Source organism: Ptychodera flava, chromosome 12 (assembly GCF_041260155.1).
Source record: "Ptychodera flava strain L36383 chromosome 12, AS_Pfla_20210202, whole genome shotgun sequence".
NCBI lineage: Eukaryota > Metazoa > Hemichordata > Enteropneusta > Ptychoderidae > Ptychodera > Ptychodera flava.
In genome coordinates this window covers 33567246-33584830 of record NC_091939.1, presented here as the reverse complement: position 1 = coordinate 33584830, position 17585 = coordinate 33567246, and the positions used below count along the sequence as shown (strand labels likewise).

The 17585-nt window shown below is 38.1% G+C and overlaps 1 protein-coding gene across 2 annotated transcripts; it reads right to left on the bottom strand.

The window, feature by feature from the left end:
* Positions 1–5599: 5599 nt before the first annotated feature.
* Positions 5600–16927, bottom strand: LOC139145687 (macrophage migration inhibitory factor-like). Of its 2 annotated transcripts, none has more exons than XM_070716988.1 (3): positions 16736–16927; positions 7925–8097; positions 5600–6136 (listed from the first exon to the last, which is right to left on the bottom strand). In XM_070716988.1, exons 1-3 carry the CDS (start codon positions 16841–16843, stop codon positions 6061–6063), a joined length of 357 nt encoding a protein of 118 aa, XP_070573089.1. In that variant the 5' UTR covers positions 16844–16927; the 3' UTR covers positions 5600–6060. The 2 variants fall into 2 exon arrangements, with proteins under 2 accessions (XP_070573089.1, XP_070573088.1); XM_070716987.1 differs by lacking the exon at positions 16736–16927 and adding an exon at positions 13967–14184.
* Between the last annotated feature and the right edge of the window lie 658 nt (positions 16928–17585).

Genomic DNA, 17585 nt, shown 5'->3' with positions numbered 1-17585 from the left:
AAATGCTTAAATGTCGTCAGGCAACATGGTGTTCGCTGATACGGAGTAGTGCAACAGCGCCTCCATCTACCATACCCTTTGGCCTATTGTTTTTATTGGTACCGTCAAGTCATCACAAGGATAATCATGGTACTATCATTCACAAGAGGTGTCACAAGTAAGCATTGACGTTTCTACCGAGAAAAGAATTTCTCAAAATTTAATTTTGTTTCATTTATTCGACATCTGCAGCCCTGTTCCAAAAGATGGAAAACAAAACTTGCAGAAAATCACGTAAATTTTGAAAAGATCCCATGTTGAACTTTAAACTTGACCTTAAATTTTGCGAGGAGCATACCTTCAAGGATATAGCGTACATTATTTATGGCCAGTAATGGTGATTGTAACTTTCCTGCAGTGTGGAGCTCACCCTTGATCGCAACTTGGCAGACTTCTCCTACCATGCTATATGCATTGTGGATTAAAAGTCGACTTTCGCCATAGCAAGAGTTTGAGACAGACCTAATAGATACATAATGACGCAAACAAACATTTTCGTGACAAAAGGTTCTGTTTGTTCATGAACTGGCTAAAATCATGCATATTTTCACTTTGTTAGGCTTTCCTTCCATGAAATCTTGTATAATTTCAGTAATCTTATGTGCTATACCTGGTGAAATCCACCAAATTGAACCGCCAGAGACACTTAGTACCCACATAGCAAAATCGTAAGGTACCGATATTTGCAAGTTTGCTTTTCATGTCTCACAACTCCGTTGAAAAAGGTCAAATTTCAGTGAATTTCAGTCGGCTGTATCTGCGGAAATATCGAGAATCGGGAATATGAGCCAGCAAAATCAGCATATTTTGCATTTCCATACGGCCTGCTTTTCCGCAAACATGATACTTTGTCCCATCCCTTTCAAGTCCATCACGCCATTCCCATGCAAATTCAATTGAAAACTTATGCAATTTTCCCCTTAACTTGAGAGTTTAGCTACATCTCTGATCTATAGTAGCCTATCAATTATATTTGTTTGAGTTGCCTAGCAACACAAAAGGACAACAAGACCGTATAGCACTGCTGATGTTCTATGATTGAACATGACTGACATGTTTCTCCACAAATATAAATATATGCAAATTTACAGTGTTTGAATATACTTTATTTTGAAATTCGAGATATTTTGAAAACGACACAACCGAAATCAGCAAACCTTTCTGGCCATGATTCACAAAAGTTAATGCATATGAAGGTTATACAATTTGAGCAACACGCTTTCTTTGCTAATTAACTATTGGCATTTTTATAGCAATCTGTATCTTTTTATGGGACAGTACACTGGTGTCACATATTATCGTCAATCACAAACAGATGATGCTCCTTTTGACGTGCATTCTGACAATGTACACTGCAATTGCTGTGACATGTTTGTAACACAATGGATAACCCTTTTTGACCCAACAATAACTCCATCACAACTAATAAAAGCTAAGATTTAACTTTAACCCGACGTATATAAATCCAGTTCACTCAATATGGGGGTAAGAACTCACATCCAATGCCCACATGTATGCCTGATACCTGCATTTGATTTGCATTAACAGAATGGTCTGATGCCCATCGTAGAACCCGAAAATGAAAATGCAAAAATAATGAAATAAAGATGCAAACAAAATGAGAAAAATGAAATAAATTGTAAACATGATGAAGAAAATGTAATAAAATGTAAAGATAATGAAATAAAAATGCAAAATGAGAAGATGAAATAAAAATGTAAACATAATGAAATAAAAATGAAAGAACGAGATGAAATGCAAACATAATGATCTAAAGCGCAAATTAAACAAAATGAGATAATCAAATTAAAATTACGAACACGATGAAAACAGAAAACAATTCACTAAGAATGTAAAAACAACGAAAAAATATATCCAAATGAAATAATATTAAGACAAGTGTTTTGGCACTAATCTCACCCTATACAAAATACATTCACAGAAATATCTACCATGGTTATCCACTTTTGAAGCTGCCTTGTGCGTTCTCTGTTCTTCCTCGACTGGCAATTTAAATACCCAAGCCCAATGTTTTAGTTACTTTGATAGTTCCATCCATCTTTCATAACTGTCTATGACGTCACATGAAGGGAACCCACAGTTGCAGTAGTTGGCGATTGTTCACAAGTACACAGTAAGGCATATACACAGAGCATGAACATAAGCGGTTGAAAACATACCAAACATACCAACAATACACTTGATACTAGGGAAAGATTTGCCAATGATAGTTTCTGGAGTGCAGGTCTTGGCTGTTTAGCATGCAAGCAGGTGTATAATTCCCATTTCTTTTTACACTGAGATGTCACTAATCAGTTGCTATCATCTTTGTACAATGCACTGAGGTATCGTCTCGTCTGGTGGCCACAATGGTTCTGCCCCTAAATAAAAAGGACGCGTGGTCTTCTACAAGTTCAATACGCAAAAGAGATCCCGCAATAGTGGTAAAACAAACCAACGTATAAAAAACACACCCATACTTCTATGCACGTTTATTGCGCATGGTTAATTGTGTACCGTTGGCCATTCGAATTACGGGTTTAACCCATCGATTGTGCACATTGCAAAGAGTATTTTTGCACAAATTCTGACAATATCACTCATGCTTTAGTTGTACTTCACCAAAAACACAAAAAACACCACCTCACAGACATAGTTGTATCTGACGGTAGTTTGTACCTTGTCCGCTGTGAATTTCCATTCGGGCCCATTTAAGAGAACTACCAGGGAAAAAAGGAGGAAGTAGGAACGAAAAAATCCAGTCATGGCAAGTTATTATTTTATATCATGTTATGCACGCACCACAAATTTGAAACTATTGATCACTTATGCTTCTCCTGGTCGTGTTCTGGGCAAGACAGTGGTGAGCAAGTGACATTACAGAGAAATTACTTACTGAAACATATGAAGCGACTCAGTGAGAATAAAAAGATACAAGGTAAGATAGACCATTCTACATTCAGACATGACAGTGGACATTATTTGCATACACCTGGCACCAGTAGCAGCATTTAAGGCTTTGTTTTCTCACAATTGAGCGCGAATGAAAGGGCATATATGGATGAATTGAACAGGGCCTGCACATAATAAATAATAAGCAGAAATAACTGTAATTGTAACTACTTACTTGCAGCTGTGACAGATAAATCATGAACATTCTCAGGTATCACTCACCTGCAAACACTCGTAAGGACCCCATACAGACATGTGTGCAGGTGTTGTACCTACAGCTACTATTAATAGCTATAGCTGTCCTCACTGGATTTATATCACGTTGAAGAATCCATTCTAAATCTCTGTCGATCTGAAATTATTTGTATCAAATACTGCAACATGTGAGGAACCTTACTATGACGTCATTTCACATGACATAACATCTACTTTGTACACGTCATGCTTCGCTATACATGTAGGTAGAATTGGGATGAGTTTTGGGATGAGATTTTTGCCCTCCAAATGTTTCAAAATAGTTTACTGGTCTGTTGCTTTTGGGAACTCTATAAAGCCTGTAAAACAAATGAAGTGTTTAGTCTTTTTTGTTACATTGAAAAACTTCATGCCTTGCACACTCCGATGCCCTGTAAACAGATTGGTAAGTTGTTTTTTGAATGTTTTAAATAATAATATGCACCAGTCATGCTTGAAACTACTGCTCTCTATATATCTGAAATATTATGACACATTTCTCCAACACCCATCTTGAGCAAAAGTTTGCAAATAGCATGAAATAAAATTACGCCTCTGTGAGAAAGTAATGAGATGGTGTTAGACAGACCATTCCGTTAGTCATACATGTGACTGTAGATTTATGAGGAACATATCAGGCATCAACAACACCATGTTAAGCGATGTTTTCTCAGTGTTGGGAATGAATGAGAGGGCAGGTAAATTGAACATAACCCACTTATAAATCAAAACAACATTTACCTTCTACTTTCCAGCAGCTGTACATGTGACAGAAGACCTTGTCGAGCATCACATACCTGCGAATCTCTGTTGAACCATTTGTGTGGCACGTGGTAATTTTGAAGGTAGCCAACACCTCAAAATGAAAGACTTAATTTTTGCCCAAAATTTCCATAAATGAACTTTAAACCATTCCCTTTCGAAACCAAATTTACCCAATATAATTCCTGTCACTTAAAATTCAAAATGGCCACCATCCCTGTGTTACATTACACATTCGATTTTCACAAAGATAAGCCGGTGATACCTTTTACTTCTTCAGCTTTAAAATGACCAACCATACTTGGTAGACACAAAAAGTACTGTAAAAGCTTGAAAGTCCACAGAGGCGAACAGTTCTGTCTTAAAGGAACGATAATGGGACGGGATTGTCACTGTACACACATCATTCCACATCGCACACAACACTCTCTATGCGTCATAACGCATAACTTCTCATAGGTGCAAGTCTATGGAGGCCATCAAGTCCATCACATACTAAGGTAGAATGCACCCCTGGAACATTTGTTCAGTCACTCAAATTTTTAAAATGCATTACTGGCTACTTGATTGGATTCATTTTTAGGCTTGAGCGGTAAAAAGGTTTTCACCTTCTTACTTTTTGCGAAAATCGTAACTTTTATTTTCTCCTGCTCATTAATATACAGTTTAAATTTACATTATCTGTCCCTCTAATTCCAAACTTTGCACAGTGACTCATTGTTTTTATGCTTGACTATGAGAGCAAATTTAGTGTCCTTGCGGAAATTTTGACCAAAATTTTAAAAGTGTGTTTAGAAGCATAGTTTATGTCACCTCATGTATAAAATTAGCTTTCTGAACTCGATCTGTAAAGCAGCAAAATAAAAGCTCATCATGTACACATACAACGCCCACAATTCTATCAACCAAAGTGTTCAAAATAGTGACGGAATCCAGTAGAAGATAAAGTATGTGTCACTGTACTGGTAATAATTTATAGTATGCTGGTTAAAATACAAGCATAGCCGTTTATTTTGCTCCAAAATGTACAGCATTCGCAGACACATGCGAACAAAGGAACCTAATGCATCGTGAACGCATGGCCAAAAACATGTCACTAATCAATTGACACCATGAATCACACCTACACAACAGCTTGTCCGCTTTGTCAGCTTTGCGTAAATTTGAACATTTTACAAAATATTGTCGGAATGACAAATTTTGATAAACCAAAATATATACCACCCCGCACTGGTCCTGCAGAGAAAAGAATATTCTAAATTGTACATTCCTCCACAAATTTTTCGGTAGAAGGACAGAGAAATAATACATCCATGCAAGACGTTTTTCTCTAATTAACTAAATTGAAAAAAAAAACAACTTTCAAGACAATTGGCCACAATTGCGGCGAAAACTCAACAATAGTTTGTGCAATAAGATCGTCAAATTAATGAGTGAACACTGTATTTTCTTGCCTTGAAAAATCAATGTATAGGCTGTAGATAGCCTATGTCACATTTTGGGGAGGAAAAGTAAGGGACTGGGGAGAAACTACTACACCCCATCAAAGAAGGAAACCAGGTATTGAGTGCTTGTACGTGTAATTGCAGTGACGATACTGACACTATCATCATGCTATTTAAAACAAGTATAACTTTATTAATCACAAACTAGTTGTAAACGATACTAAAGTGCCATATAATATGATACAGAAAATATCTGGATAAATCCCAGGCAATTTTATGTACGAGACAATTAATGATAGCTGGTTACTAAAGCAATTGTCTGAAAGTTACGCAGAATTTTGCTTTCACTTATTCGATGTCTATAACCCTGTTCCATAATATGTAAAATAAAACTTGTTAAAAAACCTCAGGCAATTTGCCGAAGATCCCAGCTGACCTTTACCCTTACAATTGGATATCAGTACGAGGAGACCTTAAGAATATGACGCATTATTTTTGCAAGCAAACATAGTTTTGTATCTCATTCCCAAACAAAAACAAAAACTATTCTAAAGTATAGACTTCTTCCTTGATTGTATCATGGTGTTCCGCTCCTACAAAGCTCTATGCTTTGACGCTCGCCATCTTTTTATTTATCAGGTGCAAAGGTTGTCAGGTTGTGGCCAACATTCATTTCTTTTGCATCACTGAACGTGATGTACATTCTGTAACACAAGAATGATTTGTGTAAGTTTTTTTAGATAAAAGACAGATTCTTGAGATGAGCAACAAAAAATTGAAAAAACTATGAGGTCACAGCAGAAGTTATGTACATATATGATCAATATGCTGTGGCCAATTGCATTGTCTAGGATAAACTTGTTACATTTGAAGGGATGTCGACTGTGGATACTTGGTACTCATGTGTGATGTGCCATATGGTAGATCTCTCTGAATAGACTAAAATGAATCTTGACGGTGTCACTTTTAAAATGAGAACTGTAGCACACTGAAAACAATATTAAGATCATATGAAAGTGTTCTAACCCTGGCAACATTCCAAACATGCACTTTTGCACGTGAACGTTTGTACCTTCCACATATAGTCTCTAATGACCACTCGTTCGCAACACAGCTCTGATTTCCTACCACACGATGACGCACCCTAAACAGTTGTCCTATCGAACGAGACTCATTAAGAAAGCCAGACTAACACCTTGCCAGATCCGCCAGCTCGCTGAAGGGAGCTTGGCCTGGCTCAATTGTTGAGAGTGCTTGAATTGTCAGAGTTGCTGTAACCGTCTAGGAGCTGTGCGAGAGTCTACACAGATTTCTTCCACGTTTGGCTCCAAATGATATGTGACAATATATAAAGTTCACTGGGGTGACTTGGTTCTGTTATGTTGCATTGTGGCTTAGTTTAGTCACAACCTTTAAAGATACGATTATAGCATGGATTTTTAAACATTCTTTTCTCATTTTGAAGAATTCTCTTTTCCATTCGTGGTATTTTTCAGAATTGCCAGAAGGTCTCTGCAATTTTAGTAAAATAAACATGTGGACTTTACAAATTGAAAATAGACTCTTCACTGAGATGACGGTCTTTGCCCTTGCTTGACAACACTGTACCTCTACACCGCACCGTGTTGAGAACAATTGAGGCTATCCCGTGGTTATTGTCAAATTTGCCAAACTCATTAACATGTCTTTCACGCGTACATTACCGGTAAGAGGTAAGCAATAGCATTTATACCCTACATTATATCACCGTAATGCTATAACGTGTACATAACAAATCTATTTTTAAAAGGAATTAATGTTGCAAAGCGTGTTTAGAAATTTGATTCCTTCATTATGGTCTAACATTTTCTGCAAGAGAAACTTTCAAAGTTCTGGTCACTCTATCCCCAGGATCGTAGTCTTGTACAAGGAGACGCAACATATATATTTCAAACCAATATCGAGAAGAACTTGCAGGAGTATGGAGAATTCGACACAAACGCTTAGTAGTGCAAGGAAGCACACAAAAGAATCTGCATGCAAATAGTCAACTGTCTGGATCTGTGGATCATCTGGTATGGTCAGAGTGCAGAATGGCTAAAATATCCAACATTTTTTTAAAATCACCATTAAATGTTGCATAAACAATTTTGGTGCTATAAGCTTGCAAATTTCAGTTGCATTGGGAACCACTATACTGTTTTCCTGGTGTTGTTTCTTCAACTTCCAAAAGTCGATCTATGCTTTGACACTGAGATAAACTTGCATACAATATACACGATATACATGGGATTGCCTGTGACATTTACTGCAAGTGGTTCAAAGAACCTTGACCGATGGGGAAAGTAGATCATCTTGATGATGACTGGAACGCTAGAATTGTTTGCAGAACAAAACATACAATAATTAATAAAGTGAAGATTGCGGAGTAAGACTGCAGTCATATAGTAAGTATCTTTCTGAAAGGCTGTTGACAAAACCTGTACCAGAGAAGAAACGTCATTTCAAAATACCTTGTTGGCTCGATTCCGAGCTTCTCCTTTACGTGTTCCATGAAAGCCTTGGTAATTTTCTTGTTTTCCTGCAGACCAAGGTTTCCAATGGACGTAAGGAATGCATTTCCACATGGCTTTGTGCTGCCACCAAATGACATAACCTGGTCTGGAATCACATGCACCATAATATACTGGAAGGAGAAAAACATAAGGGTCTCAACATTTCAAAGCCAGTTTCCAAATCCACAGCATTACGAAAAAGCATTCATGTTTACGGCTACTGTCCAACAAAACCATGGTTACACCATTCTGGCACACACGAATTGCAAAGTGAAGCACAGACAGATTTCTCCCTTGCAATATCTTTATCATTACTTCAGTTTGAAAAATGGTGACTATTTACCCATCTCATCATAGTGGTTTGGTCAAACCATTATTTTCAAGTGTAGATTCGTGTGCATAAATATTGGGATGAAAATGTAATTCACAGCTTTACAAATTAACATAATTCTGGGGAGGCCCATTTGTTTCAAAATGCTTTTGGAAGCCTCCTAAAAAACAATATTATTTTGATCACTCAGATTTTTGCCGACGTTAAAAAGTTGCCGACCCCACTATTCTAAATTTCGAAAACAGGGTCACCCCCGCGACAACGGTAAAACAAAAGGTTGATATATTATATATATATATATATATATATATATATATATATATATATATATATATATATATATATATATATATATACATATATTATTTTATATTTTATAACTATTTACATTTTAACCAGTCATTCTGTGTTTTAATCAAATTATTGACATGTCAATTGTAAGATTGAAATTTCAAAGTGTGAATTCTCAAGTTTGAATATAGTATTTTGAATGAGCTGTGAATGTATTCCACACATTCTACGTTTAACCAGATGTCGTGAACTGTTGTACAGAAATGGATGTCAATCATTACTATCAAAGAGTAAAAAGCAGTAAATCACAACTTTAATGAGTGTTAAGACTTGCCAGCAATCCAATTAAATCTCCTTAGAAGCCATAGAGAGCTATTTTAGCCAAATCTGATGTGTGCAGTGCCTGAGAGAACCTTTTCTTTTAAGATGGAAACCATAAAAGCACAGCTAATAATGACGAAAACTGCCCAGGAATTTGTCATGCTTTTAATATGAACTGCAGATTCATAATGGTACACTTTTGTTTAGCAAACATCAAATATCTCTGACATATAACTCTGATTTATTAAAGTACGGCGCCCGAAGGGCGCGCCTAAAAATATGAAACATCCTTATATCTATGATATACATGTCTGATATACTAAAGTCATGAACCGGAAGGGCGTGCTGAAAAATATCTGATTTATTAAAGTTATGCCCTCGAGCAGCGCGCTGAAAAATATTGAACATACAGATATCTCTGATATATGTATGTCTGATATATTAAAGTCGGGCGTGCTGAAAAATATGTCTGATTATTAAAGTTACGCACCAGAAGGGCGCGCCGAAAAATGCAATTGAATGATGAAATTTGTGGCTGACACGATGCATTTCAGGCGCTAGGCAAGTATTAGCCCGTGTCAAAATTCAAAAACACACTGACCCTACCCCCCCCCCCTTTTGGGCATTTCAAAAACATGGTGACCGCCCCTATCACCAAAGTCAAAAACAGGGTGACCCCATGAATCCACCGGCCCCCAGGCCGAAGAAACTGACCAGTCCCTAAATGAAATCAAATAATTCTGTGGGATGATGTGACTACAATATATGGAATACTATCTCGATGTACTAAATCCTCAGCTTTGCCATTTGCCAGCACAACTGTTACCATAATCTCATACCAGATGTTTCTGATAAATAGAGGAGGTTATGACATCACTTTCTGTTCCAACTCCATCAGAGTAAGCCTCTAGCTGATGTTTTCAATGCTTTGTTGTCCATTCTCTCCAACATTGCTAGGCAAGGGCGTTTATTCATGCAGAGACTCTTCCTCGAAACTATACTATACGCCGACATAACCAAGCCGTGCGGAGCGGACCATGATTCTCCCAGGATGTAAAAACAGATCATCGGACCAGTCACATGATACCAAAAATATCGCATCAATGTCCAAATCAAGATAGTTTGACACTCAATGGTTTGCAGATCTCATAAAGGAATTTTCATTCAGACTATTTTTAGTTGTTTTGACAGTTTCCTCTTGCACTTTGTTTCACATGGCTCATGGCTTTGAGAGCAGGTTTTGTAAATTTTAGTACATATGTTGGAAAACTTTCACGAGGAAGCAAAGTTAAAAAGTTGGAAATATGTATAACCCCTCACCCCGAAAAGTAAAGTTTCAATAAACTGACAATCACATTTCTATGTTAGTCTAACCTGTCAGACCTAATCAATGAAAAACAAGCAAGATATGGTTCTGAGTATATGCAAAGTTTATTCATAAGAATTGTTCGAGTTTGCAAATCACCTGATAGAGACTCGTTACCAAATGAGAACATTTACTGGACTTCAATCGTGCATTTAAATGCCTAAAAGGACAATCTCAGTGTTTTCTGAAGAGCTTGATGTGCAAACCATCCTATTTGAACAAAATCCCTGCCCAGCCACAGTACGACAAAACCTAAGCTTCCTATCGGCAGAAAAATGTAGACCTAAAATAATATAATCAGCTAGGCTTTACCTCCAGATTACAGAACTGTGAATAAACGTTATATGATGAAGTATAAATGATTGATGTAAGCTTCTTATATAATAACTTAAACATAATACATTATTCTCCCTCTAAATCAGAATCAAAGTCCCCTAAATTTTTAAGTAGAGGGGGACATTTCCAGCTTGTTAGAGAAACCTACTAGGGAAAAACACAGCTATTTAAATACAATTGCAATGATAAAATGTTTGAATTGCTACAGCATGTTTGGTCATGTTTTGTTCTGTTTTAAGTGTTGGTATTATCAAAGGAAAGACATGCATGAAAGTTAAGTTTGACTAACACTGTTTGATGTTGTCTTCTTTTGCACGCTAACATCAGCTGGAGGCGAATTGAGTAAACATAATGTCAGGAACTATGGTTAGTCCATAAAATGCATGGCGAATGCAAACTTATCATTATCCTCATGACCTTTGAAAACTTTACCATAGAAATTGACGCAAATGTCATGTGACTGACACATGACAAGTTGAGCCATTTTGGTGTTGTAACTTGGTGTTTACAGTCTATCAAAATAAATTGTACAATAAAGATCATAACAGTACAATAGCAGCAGTAGTTCAAACTTTCTGCATAAAACAGAAACAGTATTGGATAGAGCAGGAGTACGGGTGGAACACACAAATGTACTTTCCTCCTAAGAAATATACAGTTTAGTTTCATATTATAAATTTCATTTGCAGACTACACATGGTGTGTACCATTACAAACATACTTCACAGGACTCACAAGAAACGCGGGAAGAGGATACTTTAAAATCAGAATGTTGGGAGAGACAGGAAAGTTAGAAGGGAAAGTTAACAACTTTCTATCCGCTTACTTGATTGAGTAAAAACTAAGCAAAACAAAAGATCAGACACAACGGTTAAAGGTAAGCAGGAAAAGGGTAATTACAATAGCGCCCGCAACACAGTGAGGGATACACTTTGTTTCCTGCCTAGTCTTTATTCTCGGTATTCAGCATTCGACACTGACACAGCGCAACGGTACATGTCACCGACCTCGAACTCGTTGCCTATAGAGTGATCTATGACTCTCATTATCGGTTGTGTGGAGAACTTGGAAGTCTTTGTCACACATCGATGAGATGTTGGATTGCAAACACAACTAGAACTTTGCATATCAGACTGAAGGTAAAACTGTCAAAATTTGTGTACGATATTAGGGAATTTGACATGCCAGCATAAATGCAAAACCCTAGAGAACACTGTAATTTGTTTAGATATTGTGCAGTGTGGTCACAAAGTTTTGATGGGCAACACGGAAAACGTTACAGGGTTGTCAGTAATTATGTGAAAGCTTATTATGTTAAATTTATTGACGACCTTGCAAATCTTGGCTTGAATCAGAATCCACTGACTCAATGAAACATAAGCTTAGTTGTGGAATCCATTTTCAAAAGGTCTTTCATTTTAACAAAAAATTACCTGTAAAAGTCTTGTGACTTGACCAACGTCTCCCCAATTACAGAGTCGCCATCTCAACTTCTACTTAGACTAATTAATCAGTCACCGCAGAAAAATATGAGTGTCTAGTCAGTGTTCAAGTTGTTATATCGATGTCAACGGCAAAATACGCAGGACTTGCCCACAAATATTGAAAACATTAGTCCCTCTGCAGGGTGCACATTCAGAAATTATGAAAGAATCGATTTACTTTTTTACTTCTGTTTATTGGAACAATCTAAATCTTTCACCTCGAGCCATTACAGAATCAACTTATTTTTTCTTATTGACCTTCGATTTTTTTCTCAAAAAATCCTCCCAAGAAATTAAATGTTTCTCTCCTAAGGTCATAAATGAGTGCTTTACTTAAAACGGGCCGTGACTTGCAATTAAAAAATCCTATTATGTATCATATTTGAAGAAAACTGCACAAACAGATCAAGAAAGGAAGAGGAAAAAGAAAGAAACTTTTTGTATTTCTTTGTTTCATTTAGAAAAAACAAACACTTCCTGAACAGTAGACTTGGTTCAAGTCGGTGAATTAAAAAAAAAATTAAAATAGTTTCTTTTGTGTCTCTCTTATTTCGTACAAACATATTCGGAATTTGGAAACCCATGCGAGGTTTTCCCAGCCATTGAATGCATTACCTTTGAGTCTGCGCAGTATAGTGAGTTAGTTTCTGCCGGATTCGTGTGATTCCGGGTGAAACTCCCCTGTATAGCGTTCACCCGACTCATCGCGCCCACTCCACTCACACGCGCGTTTCACATGAAAGCAAAATACAAATTCCACTCAAACATTAACAAATCACAGACTTGAACCAAGTCTTCCTGAACAGTAAAAGACAACAAATTTAATGAAATACAGTGCTTGTCATTTGGCGTTCGAGTTAAGTTGCTCGACACACACACTTGTTCAGCACGTCCTAAGGTTAGCGTTCATCACAAAGAAACACACGGTCGAAATGAAACAATTTATCCAAAGACGCAGGACAAGTTCAATTTTGTCTTACTCACAGAACGTAGCACAGTGCTGATATATATAAATTTTGTGCGCGCAATAACCAGATAACGGTCATATCATAACTCTATCCGAATTTAAAAAGTAGACCATCCATCGAAATAATGCAAATTATATCACAGAGAAAAACGTACATGTACGTTCTGGAAAGCAACGAACAGTGATCTCCGGCAATAAGTCGTTCGCGAAATAGAAAAGGTTGATGGTGTTAAGGCGGCTGGTTTCGTGGATCATGTGTACAAACGGCGAAGAGGGCTTTCGATTAGCAGCAACGGCCGTTAAAAGAACATTTAACAGCCGCTTCCCCTTATAGTGAGGAGTTTAACTGCTGTTTATTGCAACTTACATAGAACACTATAAATAATTTATACGTACAGATTTGAATTGGTGACATGTAGGTAGAATTATGAACTGCATGTTAAAAATTGGTTACTGAGAAATTAAATTGGTATTCTGCCTACAAAAAATAAGTTGATGCAGGATTGACAATTAGCAAAACGCCTTTCGTCGACCCTCATATATCCTCGCCAAAACCAAATGTTTTTTTTTCTTCTTATTTCAGACAAGGAAACGGTAGTCTCTGAGCTGAGTGTACATAATGAGGTTGCTGTTGTTGCACCGACCAAAGCAACCGTCGCTATGGTGGCTCACATAACTACTCCACTGCAGCTAATGCCTCAATTAGCGAAAGGATGTAACGTTTCTTTATGCTATTTTAGAGCGGCAGTGGGTACATGGCTATTGTATTAGCTCTAAAAGTACTATGAAGAACGCCCTAACCCAACCCTCCTCCTCCCCTTCTCCGCCAATCCATGGGGTATGAATCGCCAGGCGACTTTCACTTCTCCATCATCGATGCTTTCTCCTATGGGCTTTCACTTACCTCCTCCGGTTTAGCGATAATTTCAACCATGAGTTTAGTAGTTGTTGTGAGGAAATCATCAGGGATTTTGTCCCGAGACACGTTCGTGTACAGAGTAAGATGCGGCATAGTGCAAATCAAGCTTAAGAAGACGTATGCGGTGTCCTTCCGACAAATCGTGCTGGAGTGGATTCCGTGCGAGCGCCAGTGTCACTGTCAGAAACCTGAATGAACTCATCTTACAATATCAGCTGACTATGTAAATCTTGACACATGGATGCCAACTTACGTAAAACAAATGAATGTTAAAGCTCGTTAGTTGGCTGTTTGTGCTAGTGTTTCGCTTTAAGCTCAAGTCAGGGATTTGCGCAACTCTTATGCACAGGAGAGTTAAATTCAGTCGCTTATAATACTTAGAAAGTAGAAAACGAAATGCTTAAATGTCTACCATCACAGAGGATGTGCACAACATAAACGGAGGTGTACAACAGCGCCCCTATCCACTGGATTTGCTTTCGCCTAATGTTTTTATAGGCGTCATCCATAAAAGGAGGGACAAAAAAGAAAAACACCATTTCTGAATCTGTTTGTATTGCTTTCTTCAAATATGTTACATGACGGGATTTGAAATTTCAAGTCATGGTCAGTTTTAAGAGGAGCTTTCAATTATGGCCTCAGGCGAAACCATTTTATTTCTTGGGTGAAGGATGTTTGAGAAACAAAATATGGTGGCAGGTAACGGAGAAAATAAGTTGATCTATAGTGGCTTGGGGAGAAAAAATTTGTCCAACAGACAAAAGTGAAAAAGAAAATCGTCGCCAATAGGCTGAAATCAGCAAATTGATGAACAGAACTGCTTTTTATAAGCCCCCCCCCCTGATATTTCAATAACTGATAATACGACATATCGTGGTTGCCTCATTATGAAGAGTTGGAAATTTAAAATCCGCAATTGGAAAATTGCAAGTCATGGGTCCGCGTCAAGTGGAGAAGTCATTTATTGCATTTTTGGAGAACCATTTGATTTCTGGGGATGGAGGATTTTTTGAAAAAAAATATGTTTGCCGGTAACGGAGAAAAGTAAGTTGATCCTGCAATTGATTGGGGGAAAGATTGTTCGTATAGACAGAAGTAATATAGATTATCATATACCTACATTCACGTGCCTGTGTAAAGCTGTGGGAGAAAGCGCCCTCAATCCGTGCATTTTTTTTACGTATCACGCCCCGGCCCGGTGCCCAAATATGGGCAATCGCGTGCATTTCTGAACTATTTCGATTCTGATTACTACGCGCGTTGCTATCCGCAAACGTTCCATTCGTACACAAAGCCAGCACGAGATTTGGAAAACGTCTGCTCGCTCAGATCGTAGTTGCGCGTGGCGACAGTGGAGCCGCGCCGGTAACATCGGCTTTTATTTCTAAATTCTAGTGAAATCCTGTGTATACTAAGTGCGTGCCTGTTAAGTATAAATTACAAGAAACTGACATCACGCTTTTGTCCCTCTTACACCTCGATTTCAGCCTTGATATTGCTTTGAGCGTTCTAGAATTCTGCAGGTAAACAAATGACGTCATTATGTATGTCAATCCGCGACGGGAAGCGGCCATCGTATTTATGAAAAACTGACACAAATGGCGATAATTTTTCGATATCGCACGCATTTTTATCTCCTAAACAATGTTGAATATTATGTAAAATACATATTTATCATTCCATAAGGTATATGATAGAATCTTTACGACCCTGATACGGCTTTTGCAGCCCTTGGTCGTGTGGCTTACGGGCCCTCGCACGCTCGGGCCTTTCCGCCGTACGACCTCGGGCCGCAAAAGCCGTATCAGGGCCGTAAAGATCGTCGCCAATGCAACGAAATCATAAAACGGAGAAATACAGGAGACTTTCGACCGGAATCACGACAGAAATTAACTTACTACTGCTCAGACTCAAAGGTAACGCGTTCGATCGCTAGGATAACCTGACCTTGGCTGAAAAATTTCAAACAGGTTTTTATGAAATGGGAGAGACGTAAGAGAAACTGTTGCAAGTGATTTTATTTGGAAAATTCAAACTAACTTACTACTGCGCAGATTCAAAGGGAACGCGTTCGATCGCAAAGATAACCTTACCTGGGCTGACAAATTTCAATAGGTTTGTATAAAATGGAAGAGACACAGTAAAACTTTTGATAGTGATTTTTTTTTTTTAAATTTACCGACTTGAACTAAGTCTATTGTAACAAGTGTACACGAAGAGGTAACTTCAAGTAGTGCAGTTCGGGGGCCATGCGACGTTTGCAGTTGTTGCGCCGATTCACAGCAACCGTTGCTATGGTGGGTCCTAAGATCGGGCTACTCTATTGCAGCCAATGACGAGGTGCCTCAATTTGCGAAAGTATGTAACGTTTCTTTGTGCTATTTCAGAGCGACACAGGATACATGGCAATTGTATTAGTAAAAGTACAATAACAAACGCCTTTAACCCAACCCTCCTTCTTCCCTTCCCCGCCAATCTATGTACACTGCAAGATCCCAGGTGTAAACTTTTTACAGACTCCCCTCTCGGTACGTATCGAAGTGTTGCGAGTGTAGCGAAGGCTGGAAAAAGAAGTCTAATTGCAGTGAAATATATCAATGCGCAGCGTGTTTAAGATGGGACTATTTTCACGTATAGTTTACGGTATTTAACATTGCGATCTTTCATTAGATGCCAATCTATGATGGAGTATTAATCGCTGGGCTACTTTAACTTCTCCATCATCGATGCTTTATCCTATGGGCTTTTACTTACCTCCTCCGGTTTACCGATAATTTCAACCATGAGTTTAGTAGTTGTTGTGAGGAAATCACCAGGGATTTTGTCCCTAGACACGTTCGTGAACAGAGTAAGATGCGGCATAGTGCAAATCAAGCTTAAGAAGACGTACGCGGTATGCTTCGGACAAATCGTGTAGGAGTGGATTCCGTGCGAACGCCAGTGTCACTGTCAGAAACCTGAATGAACTAATCTTGCAAAATCAGCTGACTATGTCAATCTTGACACATGGATGCCCACTTGAGTAAGCTCGTCAGTTGGTTGTTTGTGCACAAACAAAGAAAAATGTCTTTGTCTGTGGTTTGTTGTAGTGTTTCCACTCATGTCAGGAGTTAGCGCAAGTGTTTTTGAAAGGAGAATTAAATTCAGTCGCTTATAATACTTAGAAAGTAGAAAATAAAATACAGGAACGTCTACAACCACACAGGATTTGCACAACACAAACGGAGGTGTGCAACAGCGCCCCTATCCGCTTGATTTGATAATTCACCCGTTTTAACACCTTTGCTGGATCTGTTTGTATTACTGTCTTCAAATATGTTACATAATGAAACTGGAAATGGCAAGTCATGGTCCGTTGTAAGTGGAGCAGTCATTTTTGGCCTTACGGGAGAACCAATTCATTTCTGGGGGGTGTATGTGTTGAAAAAACAAAATATGTTGGCAGGTGACGGAGAAAATAAGTTGATCTATAGTGGCTTGAGGGGAAAACGGATTGTTCCAATAGACAGAAGTAAAAAAGAAAATCGTCGCCAATATGTTGAAATCAGCAAACAGAGAAGTCTGATTCTCCCATAATTTCTTGAGGGGCACCGCCTGTAGCGGC

Excerpts from the sequence above, each read along its gene's own strand:
- LOC139145687 (XM_070716988.1), bottom strand. The coding sequence starts at position 16,843 with ATGCCGCATCTTACTCTGTTCACGAACGTGTCTAGGGACAAAATCCCT. Across the intron at positions 8,098-16,735 it reads TTATCGGTAAACCGGAGGAG|TATATTATGGTGCATGTGAT; the intron begins GTAAGTAAAAGC and ends TTCTCCTTCCAG. Across the intron at positions 6,137-7,924 it reads CTCGGAATCGAGCCAACAAG|AATGTACATCACGTTCAGTG; the intron begins GTATTTTGAAAT and ends CTTGTGTTACAG.